At 30.6% G+C, this 22,739-nt stretch overlaps 1 protein-coding gene across 4 annotated transcripts in view; it reads right to left on the reverse strand.

The window, feature by feature from the left end:
• LOC120345293 (protein FAM135A-like) overlaps positions 1 to 22,739 on the reverse strand; it is a 41,931-nt gene that overhangs the window by 17,718 nt on the left and 1,474 nt on the right. The window contains exons 3-13 of one of the 4 annotated variants that reach the window (XM_078114912.1): positions 22,449 to 22,569; positions 22,035 to 22,105; positions 20,280 to 20,373; positions 18,796 to 18,878; positions 17,843 to 17,945; positions 17,350 to 17,494; positions 16,866 to 16,880; positions 15,254 to 15,331; positions 11,255 to 11,304; positions 10,426 to 10,542; positions 9,831 to 9,937 (exon numbers count right to left, since the gene is read on the reverse strand). In XM_078114912.1, the coding sequence (XP_077971038.1) occupies positions 9,831 to 9,937; positions 10,426 to 10,542; positions 11,255 to 11,304; positions 15,254 to 15,331; positions 16,866 to 16,880; positions 17,350 to 17,494; positions 17,843 to 17,945; positions 18,796 to 18,878; positions 20,280 to 20,373; positions 22,035 to 22,105; positions 22,449 to 22,569 (984 nt within the window). The remainder of the gene's footprint in view (positions 1 to 9,830; positions 9,938 to 10,425; positions 10,543 to 11,254; positions 11,305 to 15,253; positions 15,332 to 16,865; positions 16,881 to 17,349; positions 17,495 to 17,842; positions 17,946 to 18,795; positions 18,879 to 20,279; positions 20,374 to 22,034; positions 22,106 to 22,448; positions 22,570 to 22,739) is intronic. The other 3 variants (XM_078114914.1, XM_078114915.1, XM_039414685.2) reach the window with 3 other exon arrangements.

Genomic DNA, 22,739 nt, shown 5'->3' on the forward strand with positions numbered 1-22,739 from the left:
TGGGAAACCCTGATTTAGAGAAGTCTCACAGTATAACCGATGGGACTTTCATTTAATTTGTATAATATATCAAAACGGTAGATTATTCGGTTTTAGCCTGGCTCTCGGAATCCAACTTACTAAATTTCAAAATTACCCTACACAAAATGAAAGTTTTTTACAAAACGAGATAATCACAATTAAAAAGGAATGTTTCATGTAAAATTTTCCATCTTTACAGTGAAATCCTGATGTATAACAGATTTTTCTCAAATTACATTTTTCACTATGTCATGGCTGTTTTTTTTTCTGATTGTGCTGCTGACATGAATTGTTTCGAGTTTGCTACCTTCAATGTATTTAATTTTTGTGAGCGTGTCTATATATAACAGACCAAAACAAAATCTCTACAAATTTTCAGCTTCCAAATATAATAAATATATAAATAGAAAAAAGACATGTTTTTCAAGAATTTGAAGAATTTTCAGCTTCGAAATTTACTATATTCAGATATACATATATGATTAAAAAAATGACATGATTTTCAAGAAAGGGCATCGCTACAAAAACAACACCGACAGGACGCTCCCAAAATAGCAAAAAAATTTATTAAATTGAAACACCAGTACACAGGCTAATGACATAGGAAGCATGTCTAACATGTATTCATGCTAAGACGAAACAAGCTCATTATAAGTAATGTATTTTGATTGAAATAAAATTGTTTATTAAGCGTTTATTTATTATTTTTGTCTTGAATTGTTGCTTATCAGGATGTATGGATAAAAATCGTTATTGTAAGATTGACAGTTAAAAGTGTGAGGATGGCCAAAACCGAATATTTTACTATTTCAAATACCGGTACGTTCTGAAAAAATATCTTCGAAAATAGAATATTGAACAGAACACATTGTAAATTGGGGGCAAGGTCGTGTGGAAGATTACATAAGTTACTATATCATCATAATATGTTGTTCACATCTAAACGACAAAAATTATCTGTGTTGTTTTCTACCAGTTGAAAAAAAGTCTGCTTTGATCTACCCTAATTTTGAATGAAAATGTTCTAAATAATTTATTATTTAAAATTTACCAGTACTATATCGAATAAAATGAATGTCGAAAATATTTAAATTCATAAATTGTGCAACGAATCAATAGAGAAATCACTATTCTAGCTACAACATCCTTGAATTACATATATACAGACCCATCAGCACAAAGAAAGAATAGATGACCTCGCGTAAACCCAACTCAAAACTAATCCATTCTATTTTTTTTCACCAAAATGATTGTTTACAAAATATACATTTTTTTACCTCAAAACTTAGCGTAATCGCTTACTTTTGCAGACATTTTCTTTTTTTAATATATTTAATATGATGCTTTATCGGTGCTCCAGAAGTATGTGTACCAATAGGTAGTTAATTTTGTTCGCCTACTTTACATCAGGTTGTGTAAAGGGACAGAATCCAATGGGCAGAGGGTATATTCACTTGGCTAACACAAACAGTCCCCGAACTGGTAATGGAACTAAAATAGGGAAAATCGGAATAAAATTATGGCCTAACCCTGACTTTGTACACATACTACGAGAGTACCGCTTGCCCTATGAAGAAGCAAGAGAAGTGCTATTTTAAAAACTTTTAGAAGACCTACATAATTTCTAGTTTAATAGCATGATGCCTATTCTAAAAATTGCAAAAAATTGACCGAAAAAATTTTGATGCTTCAAATTTAAAAAAAAACTTTTCCAAATTTCCTAGTGTCATTCGAATAAAATGTTTTAATTGCCGGCCACCAGTGACGCAGAAATGAATGTCCTTACATCAAACTTTTGACCTAATTACAATACTAAAGTTAAGTATTATAATTTTAAACATATGTCTAACTCGAAAACCAGCTGTATGATTTTAAAAATAATTGTCACTCAAGAGTGAAGATGAAAAATACAATTACTCATTTGAGGGCAAGCAGGAAAAAATGCTATTCTAACTTGTGTTTGGATTATCATTATTAATACCAGATGTTGCTTTAGTCTGGTGTGGTCAGCAACAGACATTTTATTTTCGTATACAAATCAAAAAAGTTGTTTTTATTGATTAAATTATAGACACAATCATGATTTTCTTGTACAGATGTCTAGGCTGTAGTCTACAGAAGCTGACCAGACCAGAAGAAAAAGGCCGGCCTTCCACAAATTTCCATTTTTAGTCTGAAATCAAACTACATTCGTCTACAGACAAAGTTTAAATACAGAGAGACCCAAAATAGAGATCACATTAATTTCTTAAATATTTCTACGAAAATGAAGAAAGTATATTTAACATTCAATTAAACTTCTGATTGTGTCTGATTGTAGCCAACAGTTAATTTCATGAGTCTTGGACGGTTTACACAAAAGTTATTTTCTCTCTAGAAAACATGTTTCAAATGACATTGGTTCTGTTTTTTGTATATAATTCATATTAAAATGACCAAAAACAAAAAAACAAAAAAAGTAATTGCATAGAATCCTGGCAATATTGCAAACCCAATGCAAAAGCCTTATTAACAAGAATGCATTGGCACAACTACAATGGTCACTAGGTGAGAAGAATATGACTTTAACGACAGAGAAGCAATGTTAACACAACATACCTGACAGGAACTGGTGCATAAGTAGAAAAAATTGGACCAATGTAGCTTAATACTTTGTTCCTTCTAAGATAAGTATCACATGATATCAATAAATAACATATTAAAATTGGTTCCTAAACTAAAATTGAACTAACTTAATATTTCTTATTTCTTATCTGCATTCCTTATATTTTTAATTTTGGTGATATTAAAAAGTATTATGGCAAAAATTACCCATAACATATACCTTTTTACATACAAAGAACTTTTGATTTTTTCAATGTCAGATATGAAAACCAATTTTCAAGATGATAAGTGATATCAAAAACAACCAAACAGCCCAAAAATTAAAATGAATTTAAAAAAATCATCAATTTAATAAAAAAAACTTCATCTTAATTTTAATAAATTGTACCCATAAAATAAAAAACAAAAAAGTACTAGATACATAAATAGGTTTATTTCCTGCAAATGATCAAGTTGGGGACAACCAAAAAATCATTTTCAAATAGAAAACAAACTACAACAATAAATACAAATCACATAAAATATATTCAATTTTATTCTAAAAAAAGTCCTAAAAATTTTGTGACATCCTCGTAGACAACAACAACAACAAACTGAAAAATATAAACTACAATCATGTTTTGAGCTATCTCAGTTGATCAAGATGAGTAATGCGAGTCGAAACTACAGCTAGTTTCTAATATAAACTAACAATGTATCAGCAATCAGGAAGTCTAATATGACTATAGCGTTTTCAAAAATATGCAAAAATGATAAATATTCTGGTAGATTTTAAAACCAACTCAATATGAAACCAAATTATATATATTCTAGGAGAGGCTATTGTGTAAATGCATAACTATGGTAACATCTGACTAAATTATGCATGTTTAAAAAAGTTTAATGTGAATAGCTAATACATTCAAATGAGATAAATTTGCGTGTATTCCATGAATTTATTCTTTTTAAATTCAACATACCAGTAATATTAAAATGACTAGAATGGTTTTACGCTCATACATCATGCCCAATACTTATTAAAAAAACAATAATGTAATAACATTTGAAATTAAAAACATCCATTCGTTATCGACAAAATCGATTCATTCAATTCATTTTAAATGGATTCGAATGTTTTTACTCATTTTCGACATCTGTGATTGAAAGCCTTCCACATTCAACCACACAAAACCTATAGTACAGAGTATTTTCAGAAAAAAAAAAACATAACTTCCATAATCCACCCCATTTAACTCATATCAGACGAACACTCTTAATAATAACCAACATCAGCATCTTACTGGCACACTTATCAAACTCCATTTTCACTAACAGGTTTAAAGACCAACCGAAAAAATGTTATTGCCCATCATAATATAACCAAATTTATATTAAAGCTAAATACTATAATGCGTTTGCTGGCTCCCTTGCCATAACATTTTGGCTAACTCCTGAATGTGTTATTGACTATCCTTATATAACCAAATTTATATTAAAGCTAAATAATATAGCGTTTGTACTATGTGAATTTTCCAGAAAAATTATCATACTGAGTAACAACATTTTTCATAAAATCCCAACAACACATCAGGTTCCAAACCTGCAACAGTAGCTAATCAAAAATAGATCATAGTAACCACAAATGCCACTACTGAGTAAAGGGCAGCGTATTACACATAGGTTAGAATAAAATGTAAAATACATGTCGTCATCATAAAACAGTGACAAATTTGAAATTTCTATTACGTTACTGGTCAAATATCAAATGACTATACTGGTTTACGTATTTGCTGAACTGAAGTAGTTTCAGTTTATTGGAATCTTAATTGCTGAGTATTATCGGTATTTTACATTGGCTTTCGTTCGTGGAACCTATCATTTCAAATAAACAACTTAAAAACCGTTTGGAACAGATTGTTATAATGCATGTTAAATCCAATAATGTACATCCACTTTATTGATAGCCCATACATGACCTCGTACAAAAATTTTTTGGCACCTCGGCACAAACTCTGAGGAAGTAAATGGAAACAAAATTAGTTAAGAATAAATAGTTTAATAAATATGAAATTTCCGAACAAAATTATTTTTGGATGAAATGTTTAAAATTACTTTACATACAATCGAGCAAAAATATTGTAGCTCTGAACATATTGGTAGATATCAGTAGATGCTTGATCACAGGGGCATGCATGCAGGTTAGAACCCCCCTTTTAAAATGTAGGTAAAAAAAAGTTTTTTTTTGTATCATACATAACAATTTTTATGAGCTTGAAACGCTTTTTAGAACCCTAAAGACTCATAAAAACACACAGCCTGCAGCCGGACCCGTTAGCTGTTCTGGTCTAACTTGACTATACCCCTGCTTGAACAGAGCTTTGTTTGCATCGCAAGGTATGAAAGGTTTAGATTGCATTATAATGAATCATACAAGCATACATTCATATAGTGCTATTCATATGACATCCTTTGATGTCTAATTGAGTAATCACTACGATAAAATATTATTTTCTTTGATAGACTTAACTGATAACAAATTCTAAAAAAAAATTCTTTCCGCTTTCCGTTGCAGACCAACATGAACAACTAAAAAGACTCTTAAGAACTAAGATATTTGTTGGTTATTAATAATAACTAATTCCATCAATTCTGCGAACCGTTTTAAAATAATTATATTATAGGCTATTGGCTAAATTCCACAAAGAGAAAATGCTTATTAATACATTAATCACATAACCTATCAAAATATGCGTAATGCAATAAAACGCAGTTCAATTTCCCTAATTATGCAATTATGAATAATACGCATTCTATAGAAGGGCAATTGCTAATGAGCAAAATGAACAAATTTATAAATGACTGTTATATATGTCATCAAAATGCAAACAGTTCAGGAACTTCCCATTATTAAATATGACACATAAAAAACTTAACGTAAAGGCTACGTATGTCAGTACTGTATGTAATATGAGATAATATTGACAAGACTAAAAAATTTGGAAAAGACTGGTAAACATAATATCACAATCATACATTCCAATTCTGATTATTTTTAAAGTCTATGAGCACTGCAAATATACTACTACGACTACTAGATGAGATGACGAGTGTTTGAGAGGCTCGAATTTTGAAGGGGGGGGGGCAATTCTCTAGAATATCTAATTGCCAAGTTTGAACGCAACAGCTAGCAGGTCCTTAGGGTTTCAAGTTATGAAAAAGTGCTATGTTCGATACAGAAGAGTGCTTTTATCTACATTTAAAAAGGGGGGCCCGACCCGCAAACCCCCTGGATTCAAGTTTGCCCATTTATCAAGGAATCTCCATCAACTAACTACTGTGAGATTCTACTCAGTGATTGACTCTACATAAAACCTGGATGACCAGTGACTCGACTTGACTCAAGGTTTAGAGACTGCTATCTAACATTGGTGACAACCAAATAGAAGTTATACAAAATTTCATTATTATTGTTTGCAATATCAAAAGAGTTTTCACAGCAATAAAACCAAATTTATGGCAAGTAAATAGTTATTTATTATTAGAAATGTACTTCAGATCACAATCAATTCAAAGTAAGCAAAACAAATCAAAATAGAACCACATCACACAATATCTCTATTTCAATAACCTGATCTGAATTACTGTTAAAATAACAAAATATCCAATATATCAACCTGACATTTTATTACTAACAATTGAAATAAACTGAATATGGAATGTGAAAATTTACACAAATCACTATTATTTTGTGTTCAGAATATTCAAACCAACACAAAAGTCTTTTTTTTTCTGTGCTGTTTGTTACTGGTTAGATATTGTAGGTTCTGATCTGCTTGTCTGACGGCTCAAAATCCCTAATTTTTAAATAAAATATTCCAAATTTCATCAAATATAATGAATTTCAAACATACTCAAATATTCTATTTGTTTTGAACATTCCTGAAATAAAACCAATTATATTCCAGTCAATAACTTCCTGCCAAGTAAAATATCAATAGGTGACTGGTATTGAAACAATCAAGTGACTCTTACTATACTATCCAATGATATTGATCATGGCTTAGTATTATTTTCTCTCATTTCTCTCATTAGCCACTAATCACCCTAATTGATCAATACAGATATAATATTAGTTTCAATTGTGTGGAAATAATTAAGGACATCCAGCTTTGTTACTGTAATTAGGGATAAGGTCATGAAAATGAGAGTAATTGGATAATAATATCAGAGCATTTCTTTCTATGAACCAGTTAGTTGAAATTTGTAAGGTATAGCCTACTTTTTAATAGGACAAGATATAGGAATTTTTAAGGGAATTGGATCAGAAGTGAAGGAGACTCATATCTGATCATTAAAATGCTAAATTTCTCTGGTCTAATCTGAGTCTATTTTACTCCTGAGCGAGTGTGCTTGACCTTACTTCGATCTAGTATTAGCCTAACACGCCACTAAATACTGATTGTCACAAAATTTCAATTTGTTCAATTTAATATAACATACCGGTATATAAAATATAACCATTCTGGCCAAGTTGTATCCTACATAATATATAAACATAATAACAGACTTGGTACATGTATACGATATTCGCCGTTTACTAAATACTAATACCTCGATCAAATATCCTCGTTTCGCCTGTCACATACAGATCTAAAATATCAAGCAACAAGGACTGTCAGTTCAATACAGGATATTTAGAGCAGCACACAATTTTGCTTCTACTGCGCTATGAATAAAAATAGATCACTTTCAATGGTAAGAGTGAATGCCAATGAACTCATAATGCTTATTAATTCGAAATAGGAAAATAGTTTTTTGAGGCGCATAACTTTAGAGCAAACAAATTTCTCCTTCTTATATTATACAAAGATCAATACTCTGCTGCTTCATGTGCGACCGAATAGGAAATACTTCAATCTGGTATTTAAATCTTAAGTGTGATGTATTGCTTCCAGTGGAGATCAAAAAGTATATTAATAGATGATCCGCCAATAAGGAAATTTTTCAGGTCATCATGAAAAAACATCAAGTTGTAGGAAGGATATTGAACTGAACTTGATATTTTCAAAAGCATTGAGACATAAGAAACATAGGATTGTTACAATGCTTGCAAACAGATCTGTTAAATTTAACATAATGCTAATAACAACATCCCAATTATTTCTTGAATCTTGAAATTTGATGAAGTCATTTAATGATATTGATAGCTATGAAAAGCTTCATTCACATCAAAAGATTTGAACAAGTACTATGATAATTGACTATCTGAGTATACATTAAGTTGATTCCAGGGAAAAATAGTAATTCTCATTTACAACAAATTCTAACAAGACACTCTTGGATTTATTTGAATTAAAGTAGGTAGTACCAAATTGGGTTATATTTCTGCTTTTAAAAGTTTTATCATATCACGAAGAAAATCTGAGAGATTATGTTATATGACCGCCCTTTTTTCAATAAGCTGACAAATAAATATGCTTTTAGTTACCACAAAAATGATCATTATTTTTGCTCTCCATTCTACAGCACTCAGGAAGTAAGCAAACGAAACTACTTAAAACTTCCTATTCATCATACTAAAGGCCGCCTAACTCGTCACATGATTGACAATAACAACAATGCTGCTGAGAGATGATTGATCTAAGTATAGGTAGAAATCTTAAATCCTTATATATGTTTGCACAGTCGAACCATAACTCACTTTGTTTAAGCAAACTTCAATAACTAAACTGACTTACTCTAATACACTAATGTTCCCTGTTTGACCATACAGACGTCAATGTATTAAAAACTAATCTGGGAAGTGAAAACATCCTTTTACAATGCTAGTACGGAAACTTAATATCCTGTTATTAATATTTGCGATCAGACCAATGTCAGAAGCAAAACTGCTTGGTGTTGGTAAGCTTATTAAGTTGGACTGAATCCCACTCATCAAAGATTCGAAGTGACTCGGGCCATTGAAAGGGAATGAATCTGACTTGCCACCAACTTACCACCAGTGAGTCTCAACTTAGTAACTGACTTGACTTCGGATGCCCGTAACGCAGTGTTTAGAGACTTTTCCCAATACTGCTTGGTACAGGTTTTAAGACTATTGATGACTATAGTAATAAGCTGAATTGTAGTGATTCACTGTGTACTGTCGATGGTCTTCAATAGGCTCACAACACTTTGCATTAGGTACAATTTCATTTTGCCATTTAACTCATAGAGTATTTGGTTATATTAATTTTCATATTAACAATACGATCGGACCTCAACTATAAATTAAGTTTGTTATGCTTAATTGCGGGCATTGAATTTAAAAAATAGTCGTTGGTAAACTGCAAAAAATCTGCTTATCAAATTTCTACAAAATGATCTGATAATTAGTTTGAGCATTACTTTTTGATCGATATAAATATCTAGGCCAGTAAAGGTTATATTTTGATTGCAACAAAATTTACCAATGTGTATTTCAACCAATGAAATTAAATCATATCATCTGTAATTTGCCATTTTTAAAGTAAAACTATCTTTGCATCATTTACACTTATTATTACTAAAAATTGAAAAAGATGTGAAAAATAACTCTGGTATAAAAAAATTTCAATCAAGCATGGGCTTCCCTGTATTCCTACTTGATTATCATACCTATTCTCATGCGATTCACAAATATTATCTGAAACTAAATCAACCATCACAATATCTTGTTATTGGACTTCATGAAATTCAAAGGAGCTTGTTAACATTGGAGTCAGATGATGTAATTTCAAACTTACAGAATTGGGGTGTCTGAGTGGAAATTTGAAATGGAGGTCTAAATCTAAATATTTCTATTGTTGATAATCACAATCAATATTTGTTAGGAAAAGTGAAAAGCATTACATTGACTAAGAATACTCTCATACAAACATACAATTGCAGAAAGCTTGCGTAAGCCCATGGTTCCCAACCAGTAAGGAATTTCCCCCCCCCCAAGTCCCCAATGAAGAATGTGGCTACAATATCCAGACAAGTTGTGTCATCCCCCATTATGTAGATAAATTATGGTATCCCTTCAACCTACATCAAAGGATCTATAGCTCACAACTTGTACTTTTATTTCTGATACAGCTACTACAGAGCTGCCCACGTATTGGGTGAACTGAACATAGATTCAATCAATTTAGAACGAATGAATGGTGAAGTTATACAGAGTGAGACAGTGAAAAAATAAAAGATGTAATAAATATGACACCGACCTGCTTTCGTCAAATTGTGAGTTGCGTGGGTTTTCAGTTGTAAAAAATCCATTTTGAAAACGATGAACTCTATGCTTGTGATACTTAAAACCAAGTTGTTTTCGAACCTGAAAAGCACAAGTTTACTAAATTATAATACTGAATACTGAATTATCTATGAAAAGTGTATAGGCCAATTGATTTTATAATATCGCTCATCGCAACAGTTTTCTGGAAAGAATTTTGATTTGAGTTTTCTCAAGCCCTTAACATAAAAATCTTTCTGTAACTTTTTGTCAACATTGGCATGCCTTAAACCTGGTTTTACCTCATATTAAACTAGTATACCACTGAAGGCAATTTTATTTCCATGTATTTCCAGTGCAGAAATATATCCCAGAGCACGATAGTTGCTTTTAAATGATTATTGGGGTAATACTTTCTTAGTCAATTCACTTTGTTTATCAGATCAATTTACTGATTCATTTTAACCATAATTATGAGCCAGCTTACTTTACTGTATCAGTTTCTGGCTCTCTGCTGCCATCTCTCTGATACAAATTTGAAGCTTTGAATTCTTGAGTGAATATAGATGATAAAATGATTATATAATCACCTGTTTGTTCAAGCAAGATGTATCAAGGACATGAGACCATAATGCAAGAAGTAAAGAACATGTTGAAGCCAGATTCATGTTGACTTGGTTGACAATTTCTTCCAGTGATCTCAATTCCTGCATATTGCATAATATACAGTAAAATAATAAATTTAAGTTCACATTATTCAGATATTTTTTTGACAAATTGTATCAAATAAAAACATTCAATTGTAATTGAGATGAGACCATTTCTATTCCTGGCTATTACTGTAACTAACAATTATTTTTAATAGTTGATAAGTGAAATCAGTGTGTTTCAAGTAAAATGAATTATTTGGAACATAAAAAACAGAAATATATAAGCTGGAAACCAGTAGAAACCAGTGTCGAGGAAACTTGAGTCAATGACTAGAATAGTGTCTGACTTGAGTCACCTTTTTCAGAAACTAAGAGTTATTTCAGAGAAAAAACTTGTTTAACCACCATACAGACCCAAATCGGGAATCAACAGAAATTGGCGAGTCTATACAGTGGCAAAATTTTTTTTATCTATCTCATGGTTCGGAATACTCAACACTTGTAGAAACATGCTTTTCATATGTGCTGTGCTATGAGGGGATGAAATGGACTTGCCATTACCAGGGAGCTTTCCCCAATAACCACACCCATGCATCGGAATAAACTAAAATTGTTCGTCAAATGAATAAACATTTTTGTCATATAAATATCTCGATTCTGATCAGAAAAATTACAATTTGTCTGGTTTTCAAATCAAAATTTGAAGATTTGAAATAGTATATACTGTACTCAAATTTATCTCTTCATTTGGAAAAAGAAAAAGACCCACCTTAAGTGAGATTGTCATGTCACTCAACTTTTGGGCAACATCAACAGAAGCTGAAATAAGAAAATTTTAAATTTTTATAAAAAAAAATCACAATCTAATACCAGTTATAAAGTATGGTAATTTAATAAAACAAGAGAGAAATTTTAAAATATAATATTGCCTGAATCATTCCAATTTTATTAGAAAGGCACATATAACTTATATATGTGGACAGAAAAGCCAAATAGAAGTATTAGGACCTTCTAAGTACAGTAGTTGAAAATGAAAAGCGATTTTTTCATAACAAGAAAAAGAATCCCAACAACAACATAATACCAAAACAATCTATAGGTCCACTTCATGTCCAACTAGATGGAGATCATTTCAAACCACTAAAATTAACTAACTATGCTTTTGCATATTCTATCTTCATGTTTGAACAGAAGACCCTTTCTCTCAATATGTATTATAATGATCTAAAATTGTCCAATGATTTATGAGAGGCCATCCATAGAACAGACATCAATTTCCAAAATGGGGAACAAATTACACGAAATAATAATGAAATGAGTTTTATATCATAGTGCCATATAAATTGGGAAAAAAAAGTTTATATATATGCTGAAATGTCACAAATATCATGGAAATGAAGGAAAATTAGACGTTGTATAAAAGTTGAGAGGCTCAGTAATATGTCTCTAGTTGTCATATTTCTAAACTATGTGGTGAATGACTATAGCTAATGAGTATAGAGATGGATAGTGATTCCAGATGCTTGGAAAACTATTCAATGAGTTCATGAGGCTTTCAGCTGAATTTGGTGTTAAAACTAATCAATTATTCATTATCAATAAAGTTTTCTCCTAGAAAATCAGATGAAAACTATCATTTATTTTGCAAATATTGTTAGATTAGATACATTTAAAATATTAAAATTATGGAAAATATCATATATTGCTTCATAATGTTTAGGTTGGAAGATATCAAAAATAAATTATCAAGGAAACCTAATTTCATCAACACAGGCTGATCACTTTATATTATAAGTTAAATCCTGACAAAAAATGGCTCAAATAAGATTATCACCAATTAGATCAAATTATGTAAAAACAAAAACGACAAACCCTGAATTAATTTACATTCTTGAAATAAACTAATTTAAACAATGTTTTTCCCCATGAACAAAATTGACTATAAAAGGTATCGTACATTGTAAGTGGTGTGGGCGAACTGCCTTTTCAATATAAATAACTTTAAAATGTTGAATCATGCAAGCATGCAGATTACAGTCTCATTATGAACACAATCGAAAGTAGTCATGCAATTATTATATGATAATGATACATAAAGGAAGAAGAATAAATTACCAGTATCGAAACTTGGTACCACTGAATAGCAGTGGTACTACTTAGCATATTCGGTGTTGAAAGTGAGAATGGCCAAAGTAAGATAATTTAAAATTTTGAATACATACAAATAAAATTTTTAAATATGGAACATGAATATAGTCTAAATTAGAGGTTCCCACCCAGGGGTAAATTTGGTTTGCCATGCAGAAAATTTGGCATTAACACCTGTTTTAACTTCTGTGAAATAAAACAATTTTAGACATCAACATCCAAAATCCCATACTGAAATTTCTCCTTTCGAAGCCTTTTTAATCCCAGGAGTCATTTGTATATGAATTGGTGGGGGAAACAAATGGGGATAATTTATGAAATTTGTAAAACGGTTAATGAGAGAATAAGATATTCTCAGAACTTCTGTTTAAGTGATGTATAACAAAGAAAATTTCAGAAATCATTGCATTTGAATATTAATAAAATTGATATAGGCAATCGGACTGTGAGAATTCAATTATTTTTACATTTTAACATTTATTGAACCTTCTGTGAGCATTATTTTATATATACATGACCTTTGCCGAAGAATATGATTTATTTGGATAGGAAAAGTGGCAAATGTCAATGTATGTATTAAAATGTTACGATTATGTTTTTGTGCTATTCAAGAATTGAATGTCAAAATTTGAAATCCATTTTCAAAATGAAGGTTATTTATAAAAATTTAGAAGATTCTATATGTTTTTTATGTGTCTATATAAGATTTGAGGATATAATATTATAAAGAAACTGTAAGGAGATTTTTACAATTTTTTTTTTACAAAAATCAGTTTTCATTATATAGTAGTCAAAAATCTTATTAAATTTTATAAATGTCTATTTAGGAAAAAAAAAATTATAACATGCTAAAAAAGACTCTTTACAGAAAGCTAGTTGGGACGAAATTAGTTTTTTAATAAAAATCCTAAATTGACAAGATTTAAGAATTTTGTGGGCATTTTAACACATATAAGTCTATTTGTATTATGCGTTTGAGTGAATAAATAAAATGTAGTTGTAGAAAAATTATTTTAGAATATTTCTTTAATTCAATATGAAATCCTTACACATAAAAAATAAAAACGAACTGGCAGTCCGTGACATTTATAATGAGCCAATCAGGCAGAATGGTCAATAAAGTCAATAGTTTTACATGATAATGCATGATCGTACATAATTTTGTGTTGGTGTTGTTGTTTTCCATATTGATAGTAATGATAGACAAGATGTTTTAATCAATACAAATTTAGTGAAATCAATAGATTGACCTATAATCCCTTTTTAAATCTATGTACTATAATAATGATGTTTGATGACTGTGACGTCCTATTTATAATGTTAAGTGGACATTTGATGAATACAAAAAAAATATGATATAATTTTAGGTTGTGTCAACTTGTGTGCAAAAAATACTAATGAGATTGACGAGAATGGAAAAAGGGGACCAAAAATAGAATTACGTAGGCTATTTAGGTTATGCAATTATTCAAAAAAATGGTTTAAATTTAGCATAATTTTAAAATATTTAAACAAAACTGATATAATTAATCAATGATATGATGCTAAGACAAGCACCTCGTGGTAAGTCAAGTATAATTAGGGATTTGAATAAATTAAACGATGTTCAATAATTTGACATTTTGATTTTAGGAATAGTTTTGAATAGTTTCCTTTGTAAAATCATTGAGCAATTAACGCCTAACAGAATAACTAAAAACACCTTCATTCAATTATCAAAAAACTGTAAAAATCGGAAAAACAATTATTTATCTCAGCTGTTCAAATAATGTGTTCTTTATGTTGGCCCAGAATAAGCCTACAATCCAGTTTAGAATATATTGGAAAATATTGTTTTCGACTGTGTTCAGGTTGCAAATAATTAGATTTTGGCCATACCAGATTATATACTTAAAATATAGTATTTCGAAGAACTCGTTTAGATCTAGAAGCTCGAAAATCTCACTCAGAGCATAAGTGCGTAGTGATACCTTATGTCATACATCGATAATATTTAGACTGTTAAAAATTGATGGCATGCAGCATGCATAGTGGTGAAGAAAAATGACAAATGATAATCTATTAAAAGTAAATAAGTAGTCATACTTCCTTCCAAATGATTCATTCAGGAACCATATTGAAAGTTTGGCTTTCATTTTTTGAGATATATATAAGAAGAGCATATATAGTTGGAGATTGAATACGGGTACTTCTTTAGGGTTTACTTCTTTAGATTGAATTTGGGTTTTAAAAAATGAGATGGAATTGATTTTTACTGAACCTTGGTGGGCTAATGGTTGAAACGCTAGACTAACTACGTACGATGGATAGCATTCCAGGTTGAAATCTCAGCAAAAAATCCCATGTTCACAAAACCCCCCACTTCCGCAGGGTGAAATAAATTGGGTAAGCAATGTTAATTCGAAAAATTTTGAATCCTGTACAGAGACTTGTTTATAGCAAAAGACATATGATTACGTCATTTTTTCTGGCAAATTACGCCCAGCTAATAAATCTAAAACCAATTTTCAGTTATGATATTTGTGAAAATATACAACAGATTTAAATGATACTGTGGATACTATTTGCTACATGGTATACTACGATTAAGCAAGCTTATTATAATTAAAATCAAATTTACCGATAGCAAGAGAATCAAGATCCGGCTCAAACTCTCGGCCGTACAAACGAGAACTGACTTGCTGAAGATTTGACAACACTGTGAAGAACAAAGAATAGAGACATGTGCAGTTCAATCACAAAAAAGTTAAATTTATCTTTGAACCATACTAGATCAAGCATGTGTTATTGGTTTATCAAACTTTACCATAGATGGTAAAAGGATATTACAATAACACATGCTTACTTAAGAATGATCATATGATAAATTAAACTTGCAAAGTGCGACATCACAATATTGCACACAAAAAATGACACACTGATCCATTGAAACTCACATAACTTTAAAATTATAAATACCCTGCTATATTTCAAGTATAATATAAATAAATATTGATCACCATAAACACTAAGCATGCAGTTTTTTAACAAATAACTGAAAATACTAGAAACTAAATAAACGAAATAGTAAACAAAAACATCTGAATTATGCAAATTTCAATTCCTTCAAATGCAGTAGATTCCATTGCTAATACAAATTTTCATTTATAATAATGTTTCAATATTCAAAGTATCTAAAAATAAGTATAATTGTTTTGCTTAGGAATTTATAGCAGAAGCGAACTCAATTATTTTTCTATTTTATGAACAAATCTGTACTAAATACTAAATAGCATATTTATTTGAATTCAATGACCCAGCAACAAATTGAATTAAGCAATCTAAATTCTATGAATTTTCATTTATGCAAATTCACTAACAAGGTTCCAAGACATACATGAAAACTGATAAGATCACTGATAGTGATGTCACACACGATCAGAAAATTCAAATTCCGCACTCACAAAATACATCTGCTTAGTTTAATATAAAATAAAGCAGAAGCAAGTTACAAATTCACAACACAACACCGACGAAACAAAGATTGCATATAAATATATCATCAATTATGGCAATTGCCACTATAAATGTATAAGTTAGGAGTATATCAATATGTTGTTTCAATACAAATGAAAAATGAAATTATATAATTATACATTAAAACTATATAATTTGTTTTGAAAGTACTGCTGTATATTCAGCCAAATAAGATTTGAATTTTCTTTATATCTGTACAAGAATTTTGACAAATATTATGATTGTTTTAGCTACGAAAGTTCAGTAAAGTATAGAATTCCAGTTTATATAAATTGAAAATTTAGCAAATATATGAATATTTGAATATGTTAGCAACAAAATTTAACTCACGGCAAGGACATCGCTAAAATAGTATTCAATTTTGGCAATTGTATTTGATGATATATTTATATGCATAACATATTAATTAAACCCACGAAACTGCAATCCATGCCATGCAGATGACTGTTATTTATGTGAAGGTTAATTTGAGGCTTGAGAGACAATTATCCTAGTAAACCAGAGAGTATTTTACAAGGTATGGGCCACTGATGAACTATGACTTATTATCTAATAAAAAAAAGTGGCCCATTCATGGGATACGTGAATATTTTGAAGCTAAGTGATGTCTTTTTTTTGGAAAAATGCAGAACCACTAGTTTCGTATTGAAATCTGAGTGGCATAAAATATACAAAAGTTTGAAAGTAAAATACACCAAATCACCAGAACCCCGTACATTGATCTGTTGAACCTGCCAAATTAAAATGTTAATTCTGTAAAAGTACGGCTTTTGAAACCTCGAATGTTTCCACTATTTCATTCGATGAAATTTCAGTAATACAAGAAAATGCTGACAGAATTTTCTATTCGGGTGAATTCATATAAAAATGTTATTTATTCTTTGGCATTTTCCCTGTGTAGCAAAGGTGCTAGTTCAGTAACCCACTAACGAACAGCCCGGCAATTAAGATAAAAAATAACCATATATAGAAATTTAAAATTTTTTATGTTAACAGCATCAATTTCCTGGAAATATGTAAAACAACAAGTATGTTCAAAAGTGCAATTTATAAAATAATACACCAGAGAAATGTACCGAAATTATGATAAAGGACATACCGACTCGCTACACATAATTGGCGGGTTGTTTATTCCAATTTAAATCCACAGTAGCAGATTGTCTCATAATTAAGATATTTAAATCATATAGAAAAACAAACCGTAGCCTTCCCGATGTCTCCTGGGTATTGAACGCAACAGTGAAAGGTAGTAATTTTGCATGTGAGCGTAGACTGTCAATAAGATTTTAACCAGCTTGGCATGCACAGAGATTGCATTCGACACTTTTATATCGAAGTTAAATGCCTGAAGTGTAAAAAATAAATGTAAAATAATGCAAGAAATGATTATTTATCAATGAAAAATATTATATCAAGGCTACAGTATTCCCCCCTCATTATGAATTCAATCTATTGCATTATTTACAAGATAAGCAAAACTGAAAACCAGTGGGACCATGTTACATATAAATACGGTAATCTTAGCTTGTGATTAACTTGAAATTTGTCGATTTGTTTTTGAAAATATAACATACATGTGTAATGGGTAACAAATTTTTAGGGTCACGACTTTACACTTACAAAATGGCATATTTAACATAAGAACAGTAATTTCAATATGTGAATCCTATCTAAATAAATTTAATATTCTAACCTGTCCAGCACTCATTCCAGGAAGAGCACGAAATAAGATGGATTCAAGAGTGGCTGGTTCAACTCCAGCTGGGGTTTTATTGTTTGCAACCAAGCCCGGCATACTAAAATAAAAGAAATATTTTTTTGTTAAAAACATAACCTTGACAAAAAATAGTGTTAACAGCCAATAAACTAAGTGTCACAAAACCTACTGATAAGGATGTCAAAAGTGAAATGGATATCAGACTTGATTCAAATTTTATTATATTTGATATTTTGCATTCTTGATTTTGAAAATAATGACCAGAATTAACCAAATTATTGTTAACTTCAATCTGCATTTCCAGATTTAAACACACAGAATATATATTGCCTTCCATATAAGGTCTGTTGAATATGACATATTCGATAAAATATCTTACATAATATAGATATCTTCACTATTAATCAATAAAGCAATCAGTAGAACACAGGTCAAAATAATCAAGTCTTGTTATGCTCACTTGCTAAAATGGTCTCGTTGATTGACATACCCACCTATCTTATATCAGTAAAATTGATGGATTTGAAAATGACAATGTAAGATCAGTTAAGACCTTTTGTCTAATAATCACAGATAAATGTATACATACATAATTACGGTATAAAGAGATAAATAAACAACAAGTTAAAGTAAGCGAGTAAAAGTGCATTGATAACAATTATATGACATGGGTATTTCCTTATGTATAAATATTTCGATTTTCAGGAAGAAATTCAGATGTTCACCGCCTTAACAATTTTTTTTGGACCTTCCTCGTTCCCATCAATTTAGGGGTAAGTTTGTAACAATATTCGAAGTTTGAGAACCATGCTCTTCCTGTAAACTAGGAACGTGCCATGAAAAATATGTGTACTTTGTATTTGTATTCAAATATAGAAAATGTATTGATCTAATAGAACCTACAATATGAGGTTATAAAAATAGCTTACGTCATCAAAGGCTGGTGCAAGGCAACAAGTGATGCATGAATTGTGACCTCAACTGCTGCCATATAACCGTAATCAAATAAAACCTGCAAAACAAGATGCAAATGATGAATCACATAATATGATCATAATGTATGAGCCATCAAGATTATTTCACCCAACTTCAATTATGAGGTCATAATGAATAGATCAGTTAAGCAGATGACAACATACAATGATCAAGAAAAACAAATTGCAGCATCTGTTCAATGGCATTGCAGTAATGACCATTCAAGTAATTTATGAATTTTTCATTACTTGGACTTCGAACATCAAAAATGCAGAAGCAGGTGACTGAATGTACGTCACATTGTGAATGATTGCATGTTATAATTTGTTAAATACAGCTTGGAGAGAAGAATACATATATTATTTAAATTAAGAATGATAATCACAACAAGCATGAATCAGAAATTGACAAATGATATCTTAGACCAGTGGTCGGCAACCTTTTTTCAGTGACGTACCGGCAAAGCCTGACCAAAATTTTGGCGGACCACCTTTATACAAATTACAGACGAACTGATGTAATTTAATAAATTATATGCGCTAGAAAAGTTATGTTGACAATACATTCAAAAACAAAGGTATAACGTGTTTCTTACGTTCGTCCTACTTCAATATTTCGTTTTTGTAGTTGTCAATTTTGAAAACCTGACTTTACATACTGGTAACAACGCTATTAGGGCATTGTACGTTTTTTGTGTCACCTTTCTGCGGACCGGTAGTAATCTTCCCGCGGACCGGCAATGGGCCGCGGCCCGGTGGTTGCCGACCACTGTCTTAGACGCAATGGCCTATTATTGGTTTAGGGATAGGTGTTGGACTTTAATATGTTTACACTGCAACGTAAAAATCTTGGGTTTAAATACCATACCTACCACATCACCCAGAATGTAAGCTATAGATGTCCAAAACGAATCGAATATTCGAATACATTTCAGATTCATTATATTAGATATATTAAAATTTTTGAATTTAGGAATATTTCAGATCATTTCTATTCAACAATTAGACATTTTGAGCTGTCAGAAGCAAATAAAATATGCAAGATCTCAACTGGAAACAAACAACACAGAGAAAACAATGATATTTATATTTATATCGTTTAAGATAGAATCAACATGAAGATATACTGATTTATGTAATTTTACACATTTTTTCTGCCAGTGTAGAATGTATTCGGTAAACCTTAGTATTCAAAAATATTTTAAGTACAGTTTTGGCCAAACTATAAGCATCTGAGCCAGGAAAATGTTGGTCCCTCAATATATGATAGCTCCATACCTACCGCTGATTAGAGTGGAAGACGTATGAACGTCAAAAAAAATTCCATTACATGAATAGGTTATGCTATGTTTGGGTTGTACATATGGCACAATTTTTAAAATCTGTTTTTGTTATCTATTGATGAATGAGCTACCTCGAGGGACACTGATTTCACTTACCAATGTGCTAGCATACAATCCATATATCAAGTCTAATTCAAGCTTCAGTGTTCTTTTACTGACTTCTTCCATACTTTTTGTAAGGTCGTCCGGTCTAAAAAATGAGAGATAATTGGTTGGGGTGGGAAACAACATCAGGAGAAACTGGCTGGGCAAAATCTAGCAACCACGTTTGCTGTTATGTTAAAAGCCACCATCAGAGCTGTCTGGTTTGCGGTCAAAGTCGATTGTAAAATGCATCGATTAGACATTCCTGGTGATAATTTGTCAAATTTGAAATAAAACACCTAGATAAAATATTTGAACATAAAAGTACGGTATTTGGCAAGAGATTATTTACAGCATGAAATATAATAAGCCCTGGAATATTAGGTCTTTGGGTGTATGGGTATTCGAATAAGAAGAAGATAACAATTCCCGTTTAATCTAAGAAAAATGACTTGAGTCAACAAATAAAAAGCCATGATGCCAATGCAATTCTAAGGTCGGCAATAAAATTACCCAAGCCATAACACATCAAAGCTATTAATACAGGATGTAAAAAATTGACACAATGTGAATTCACAGTTTATTTCAAACTGTTTCAAATCAATGAAAGGCATTGACCTTGTCATTATTAATGATTTTATGATCAATTCATTTTAACAGATTGTCGACAGTGTTTCAATAAAGATGTTAGACTTCAGATTGTGTTAAATAGTGTTTTATATTGACATGAACTGTGATGACCTGAGTGGTACATATCAATATAAGTGACATTTATCAAAAAGACTTTGTGGGATTCCATATTTACAATAAAATCAATTAAATTGATCAGAAAATTCATGTAAGGTTATGGTTGGGTTATAGTTTTATTCCGATTTTCCCTATTATAGTTCTATTACAAGTTCGGTGACTCCCTGTGTTATCCAAGTGAATATACCCCCTGCCCATAGGTTTCAGTCCCTTTACACAACTTGATGTAAAATAGGCGAACAAAAATAGTTACCTCCATATTGGTACACACACTTCTGGAGCGCCAAAATTTTATGCATGACGATTTTATTTGAAATTTTTTTATAACTTACAAAAATGATTAGACTATCGTCTCCCATGAGAAACCATGTTTATAATGATGTTAATGGATAATTAATGATAATCTATTGATTTTTATGCATAGTAATTAGGCACTCATAAACAACACAGTCACTGCAATATTAGGATCATCTATATTGAAAATTTATTATAAATAAACATAAGAAACTGATAAAACAAATACCTAAAGCAACCAAAGAGCAAACCCTATTTATATAAATGTCATATTGAAAACAAGGACATGAGATAAGTGGGCATGCTGGCTAAGCAATTATATGAATGTGGGTCATGCTGATATTATATTTTATTGTAATTTATGGTTCAGATTCCAAAATACAAACATTATCAAAGCTTGACTCCCTACTGTGTTGATAAATTTACTGAGAATAAGGAAGCAATAAACAGCTTTGTTGCAGATAATAAAACATGATAAATGAAATTTAATAGGCAAGAGATATAGAAGAGTAATGCAATATCTAAATCAATTTCAATCAATGTTATATAATGATTTATATTAGTGAATTTTCAGATTAAATTAAACTATATTATATATAGAAAAAACAGTTATAATGCATACATTTTTGTGACATCCTTGTTGTAGCCCCATAAAAAACTGTAATATAGTTTATACAGAATAATTTTGAACAAGAACGCTACTGAAAAAAACTCAATGTTACTTACAAATCATCTGCATTGGAGAAACATAATGTTGTCTCTAGTTGAAAACTTAATCTTTTCAGACATTCCAATATCTAGGAAAATAAAAAAAAACGATTTTGAAAATTTTAGCTTATATAAAAATATACAGATTTTGGTATCTCAAATTTCAGTTACTTTTCTCATTCAATATAACTCTGAAATCGGAATACAATCAAAAGCAACTCAAAACCAACATTATATTAATTAAAAATTCATATATAAGCACCAATCAACAATGGGACAATTAGTGAAAATATCGAAGCATAATATACCGTAAATTAAAACTCATCAACATTTGGGATTACATATTAACAATGAGTCATATTAAAAATCCTATCACTCATACCAGATGAAAATAACCACTTGAGTATAATATTCAATATGCCTGTCTGATACCTTTTGACTGTCAAGTAGACAGTGAACTCGAAATAAAAATGTATGATTCAGATGGCATTCCTCTCGTTTATACAACACTTGAAGGCACTTTGACACAGCTCCAAGTCCATCATCAAACACTCTAAAATATAAATGGCATAAATCAGTATGGTCTGATAATGCTGAGGGAAGAAATTAAAATGGTATAATATACTAAAAAACAAGATAGCAATGCTCAAATATATGGATAAGAAACTCCAGTGATTAAATGCGGCTTATGCGACTAACACGAAAATGTAGCTAAACACAAGA

This window comes from Styela clava, chromosome 8 (assembly GCF_964204865.1).
Source record: "Styela clava chromosome 8, kaStyClav1.hap1.2, whole genome shotgun sequence".
Lineage (NCBI taxonomy): Eukaryota > Metazoa > Chordata > Ascidiacea > Stolidobranchia > Styelidae > Styela > Styela clava.